The following is a 6,000-nucleotide window of genomic DNA, read 5'->3' as shown; positions in this document are numbered from 1 at the left end:
AATAAAACATTTATAGAAAAGTTTTAATTACCTTCTTCTGAGGATTCAGAACACATTTAAGTTGACATATGACCTTTCTTTTCCTTTTAGAGACGTTCCTGGCTCTTCGAATGGTGAGTAACTGTGGATTGTATTCTGGACATATTTGATATTATGAGACACTGAGTCTCACTAAAATCCTTTAGAGAATGTTGTTGGAAGCAGGCAAATAATCTGTGTTCAGTCTGAACGTGCTGATCTGCCCCGGGTGGGCTGTGGTTCTGATTTCTGTTGTTTTCCAAGCCCATGCAGTGGCCAATCTCCACAGTCATTCACTTTGTAGAGTCTCTACTTCCTCGGGTCAGTTCCAGGCACATGCAGCTCAGGGTGAACCCAGGTATCATATGGGCCTTAGGGGATCTTCCCATATTTCCGTTTTCCAGATACTGCTCGCTTTTCCCTGTCCTTTGGCTAAAAAAGTCCTGGTTTTGCCTCCCCGTGGTGCTGCACACTATGATTAGGTCCAGCTTGGGGCCAAAGTTGAGGCCCCAAGGAAGGAAAAACATCACAGGGATTCTTCCCTCCACACACACCCTCTTTGGAATGCACAGGTGTCCCCGTTCCAGTTCCTCTTGTCTGAGTGCCGTGTGTCCAGAGCCAGTCCCCGCATGCAGGCGTGCAGCTTCACGATTTCCCGAGTCCCCCGGCCTTCCCCGTGCTCTGCCATGTGGAGGGGGGTGTCCCTCGGTACTCTGTCGTCTGGTTCTAACGCGCAGTTCCGGTGTTCAGGCTCTCCAGGAGATACGAGAGGGGAAAGTGTGGGGAAATCATCACTATAGTGGTTGTTCCTGGAGTTTTAATCCCCCAGCCCCAATCTGCCTGCTGTTTTTCAGAGAACTGGGAAAATTGCTTTATTATTTAAGGGTTGTTAGTTGTAACCCTGGGAAGACATAGGGCAGACCGTGCCTACACTGTGGGGAGCTCTGAAGGGCATTTCCAAACTCAGGCAATTCGTGCCCACAGGCTTACCCGTGTCCTCAGAGCTCCCGAGACCCTGGTTCACATCCGGTGTTGCTGTGGACATAAACGTGCAGGTCACGTCTGTGTAGCGCAGCAGGTCACCGAAGCCTGCGAGTGCTGGCCGGCGGCCTACGGTGTCACTGTGCCCCGTGGTCCCTACACCCCCGTCTGTGACCGAACGCATCGTCGGGCGACTGCAGGTGGGTTCGCAGCATGCCCTGAGGTCTACACGGCAGATGCAACGTGGCCCTGACTGGGGGGCTCCACTCGAGTGAGCAGTGGTTTTCCTACGAGGGAAGACCTCCCGTTAGCAAACTGTTTCCTTTCTCTGAAGGCTCTTCTCTTCAGCATCTTTTTCCTGGACAAGGTAGTTTATCCTCTCGGATAGCTGTCACTTCTCCTTGGACATCGTTCAACCTCAAGGGGACCCTCATGAATTACCAGAGGAAAACTGCCTCAGAGAAGGGGGGCTCAGGCTGGACACACTTTCAAGCATCAGCGACCACAGCGCGGGCAGATCTCAAACAGCCCGCCGTGCTGCTTCCTTGCGCGAGAGAAAGTGTGTCGGTGTAGGAACGAAGCGCCCCCCCCCCCCACCCAAGCTCTGTCCTTGAGCCTTGAGGTGCCGCTTCTCTGAGCTCCCACGGAGCCTTGTGCCATCCATCTCGGTCACTCCTTCCCCGCTGCCCAGGGTCCACAAGCTCTGGGACACCAGCAGCCCAGGGCACGGGCGTTCTGGTGGCTGGATGGTCATCGTGTTAGAACGTGGAGCTCACAGAGCCACGCGCCTCTTTAGGTGAGACGCGTCCCGTGGCAGGATAAATGTCCGTTGTTTGCAGTGATCCTGATTCCTAGGTTGAAGGCCAAGTCTGTAGAAGAAACGACAGCAACGACCACAACCCCAAGTAGGTTGGCAGCTGCGCTGTCACAGATGAGAGTCAGTGAGACTCCGTGACCGTTGCCCGCAACGCCCCGTGCCTCTTCCTCGTGGAAACACTGAACACCCCTTCCTGGTGGCAGAGCGGACACCCTGGTCAGCCCAAGCAGCTCCTTTGTAATTTGTTCCAGTGCTCTAGGCCTTGGGCATGCTGAAGGCACCAAAAAAATAAATAAAAAGCTTGCCTCAGTTTATCAAAATGACAATGATACTCTATTAAAATTAGTAAAAATATTTTATTGAATTTTAGGAACTTGGTAATTTTAAAATGTCAAATCTCTGCACACAAATTACCACTACACTTTCTAAGGTCGTGGAGGTTAGGACTAGAAGATTGTCACTTATCGCCTTGTGTCACACAGCACAGAGATCCCCAGTCCTGGCCCTGCCCTGCCCCTTCTGACCATGACTCAGGGTCTGTGCTGCTGTTCTAGGGACGACGGCCAAGGGGGTGGTGTCTTCAAGGAGCTCAGCTGCTCACGTGGAGACTGGCGACGCCATAGTGAAGACAGATCCAAAATCTTGCCCAGACTCCGCAGAACACGCCTGTCACGCGGCTCACACGTTAGTTTTTTTCGTGGCTTTGTTTGGTTCAGGGCAAAGCTGTTGAAGTTCCTAGTCCCCCGGGGGCTCAGAAGTTTGGCAAAGATCAAAGCAGAAACCTCTTGAAGTAACACTCAGGAGCAGCCCGCGAACAGCTGGGAGTTCAGGGCTACGGTCTGTCGAAGGGCCCCAGGCAGCAAGCAGGGTGGGAGGGACGCGGACTCAGTGACCCGGGCTGTTGTGAGGGCGCTCGGCAATTCAGAGCTAAACGGAACGTTTTTAAGAGCTCTGGACCATGGTTCTTCGTTAATCCGTGGTTTTTCCCGCCCTCTCCTTGATGCTCTCACACTTTCACGCGCCAGTCCATGAGCCAACGGTTCGAGGCAACCAGAGGGAAAAGGCCCCCAAGCCCTCTGGAAAAGGCACTCACCAGCTACGTTACACCAAAAAACGAGTCGCCTCTTTATCACAATTTGAGAACTGGATTTTTTTTAAACCTACAATCCCAGCAGAAATCCCTCCAGACCCACGCAGTGTCTTGTGTTTTAGGCTTGGAAATGACCATCTGAGGGATTGAGCTTCCTTAGGGACAATCTGCCCGTCTCTCTGGGTGGTGCCAGGGACATGGCTGTGCAGACACATCTCCAGGAGGACATACGATGCGTTTGCCCAATCTGGAGTTCCCGCTGGGGTCAGTCCTGACCACTCACCTGCCCAGAGCTCCGGCAGGTCCGGACCACTCAGTGGAGCGACCTGACCCTCCACAAGACACAACTGCAACCCGAGTTATTTTGCAAATTGCAAACCTTCTGAGTAAAAAGACAAAAATATACATCCCAAGGTGTCTGTAAAGTGCCCGGAAGTTGCAGACCTCTGCCCTGAGGGGCTCCGAGCTGCCAGGCGGGGCTGCAGCTCGGATCTGGCTACTGTCACACGTGGCATCATTCACGTGATGGTTTCGTTTTTCTTTTCTAAACGGCTGAGTTAGAGATCCAGCCAGGGTGCAGTCATTTCATAGTTTTTAATACGCATCATCTGCAGTAACATTGTGACAGCTGCGTACCGGGGTGACACACAATACTTAGAACAGATTTATCATATTTGGTCTGTAGGTAAATTATAAATGTTTTAAAATTGCCTAAATATACCATTCTGAGCCGTTTCATTCCACCAGGAAAATACAGGGTTTTTTCCTCTCTTTAAAAAAAATTAAATACCAAAATAACTACATTTAAATAAATAACATGATGATGATGACATTTTAAAGTTCACAATAAGGCCAAAGCCCTCTTCTGTTTGCACGGCTGCTCAGCCCTGACCCCCTGGAACACTCTGGAAAGGCCAGTGGCTTTCTTCTGGGGACAACAGTGTGACTGAGGCCGGGTGGAGCCCCTACTGCTCACTGTCTCACCTTTGTTTCCTTTCCTCTCACTTTCGTTTCTCTGTAGGAGAGAAGTCAGCGTTAGGACTGCTTCAGTTCTGAGAGGCTGAGGGGGATTTCCTGTTACAAGCCAGAGAAGGACCTGGATGTTTCCGAGACCCTCCTGTCCGCACACGCGGCTTCCGCTCCCCCAGCATCTGCTCCCCGTGCGCTGGGCACACCACAGCGTCGTCAGGTGGGCGGCAGGTCGGACCATGGCTCCGCCCAGAGGCGGTGACGGTGACTAGCGAACATGCCCCGGAGAGACCTGTGACACTCGTCGGAGGAGGGTGTGTGGTGTAAGACTGAATCTTGTTTCCAAATGAAGGAGGAACAGTTCTGTGGTTTTAAACACACACAACACTTAGGAGGTTTGTTTTACTTAGAGTGGAAAAAATTATGCCAGGGACAAAGTCAACACAAAGGAACAAACAACAGAAAATAGCAGGAAAGAGACCCAGTTAAGTGCAGCTCCGCGAGTCCACCGGTCCGTTCAGTCATGGTTAACATGCGGCCCAGCGTGGGTGTCCGTCTGTCTAGCCTGCCTGTCCATCCGTCCCAGACGCAGCCGGCACCTGCTCTAACACGGAAAACCCGCAGCTGTCGTCCTGCGGCTCCGGCCGAACAGTAACAGGACAGAAAAAAGGAAATCATTCCATAGGCTGAAAACAAACAACAAAAACAAAACTACATTGTTTCTTTCCCCAAAGAAATCGACACGGAAGGTCCTGTGTGATTCCAAAGTTTCCAGAGTAGAAATGGAGCGATCGGAAATGTCAAAGACCCCGTTATTTTGTAAAGAAAGGACACCTCAAAATATTCTAATTCCACATGTGAACAACAAAATACTGTCTCATCTACCAGTGCCGGCCCCAAGGGTCCCGGGAGGGTGGCAGGGACGGTCCCCGCCCTGTGCCGGCAGCTCCGCTGTGGAGGGACGAGCTGAGCTCGGGGTGGGGAGACGCCGCCGGAACCAGGTTTTGCTGCATGTGGTTTTGTTCAGGTGTGACTTCTGTCTTTTAGGAGTTTTAAGGCCACCTGGGTTTTGTGTTTTCAGTGCTGAGGTGAAGTCCAACCGCAGGGCCCTCTACCCACCGAGACAGCGCGCTCCAAGCGTCGGTGAGAGGCAGTGTCTCCTTTTGGCACCACAGAGTTGATATTAAAGTAAGAAAAGCTGTCCCAGCCGCTAGTTTTGGACACCCTTCTCCCTGCCGGCTGCCGGCGGCGCGTCCACGCTCAGGGCGAGGACGATGCTCTCGCCGTCTTCCGTCTTGACCCGCTTCAGCTCTGGCTGCTCCGTCTGGTCGCCATTCTGGCGCTTGGTGGGCAGGGACGCCGACGCTGACGCATGTGTGGCCAACATGTGCAGGGGACTTGCCACCGCTGCAAAGAGACAGTGAGTCAGACCCCGTCCTCGTCCCCCAGCAGGCCCCCAGGGGACCCCCGGCACCCACTGGTGCAGGCTCTCTGCCCAGAGCACTGGCTCCGGCGTGGGACTGCTGTGGGGCACAGGAGTCTGGACTGGACTCCCAGGGACCAGAAACCCTAGAGCAAGGTAACTCATCAGTGGGTGTTCTCAGTGACAGCTGGCATCCTTAACATCCGAAACAGGGTGCATCTTTCACCGACCTGGGGCAGGGCGGGGGGAGAGGCTGAGGCTCGGGGTCGGGCACAGGGGCTGCCGCTGGCCTTCTCCTTGGTGCAGAGACCCCTCGTGCCCCCCGTCGCACTGGAAGCTCCCGATCACACACGCGTTTGGGAGCGGGCACGTGGCTCAGGCTACCAGAGAGCCGCCAACAACGAGAGCCCAGAGTCTGTGCCACGGACTCCCCTTCCGAGCCCCGGGAACCTGAGGAGCTTATAAGTAGACACGTGCCCACAGGCCCCCAGGCTTGTGGAGAGGATACTCTTGCCAGCATCCCTATCCGTGTCCCAGCATGAGGTCCCTAATTCCTGATGTGACCTTCAGGCCCCTCCTCAGACCAAACCCGGAAACGGCCTGGGGAAGCAGAGACAAAGGGGAAAGACCGACGGGGGACTGCGTCCTAGAGTGCAGGTAGCAGATGAGCGCACGGTTGCCCTGACGACTCGGAAGAAAGGA

The 6,000-nt window shown here is 53.8% G+C and overlaps 1 protein-coding gene across 1 annotated transcript in view; it reads right to left on the bottom strand.

The window, feature by feature from the left end:
* Window positions 1–4,263: 4,263 nt before the first annotated feature.
* FOXK2 (forkhead box K2) overlaps window positions 4,264–6,000 on the bottom strand; it is a 68,850-nt gene continuing 67,113 nt past the window's right edge. Inside the window, exon 9 of the mRNA XM_045984249.1 lies at window positions 4,264–5,282. Within this exon, the coding sequence (XP_045840205.1) occupies window positions 5,086–5,282 (197 nt within the window). The 3' untranslated portion in view covers window positions 4,264–5,085. The remainder of the gene's footprint in view (window positions 5,283–6,000) is intronic.

Source organism: Meles meles, chromosome 18 (assembly GCF_922984935.1).
Source record: "Meles meles chromosome 18, mMelMel3.1 paternal haplotype, whole genome shotgun sequence".
NCBI classification, from domain to species: domain Eukaryota; kingdom Metazoa; phylum Chordata; class Mammalia; order Carnivora; family Mustelidae; genus Meles; species Meles meles.
This window is presented reverse-complemented; position numbering and strand designations above follow the sequence as displayed.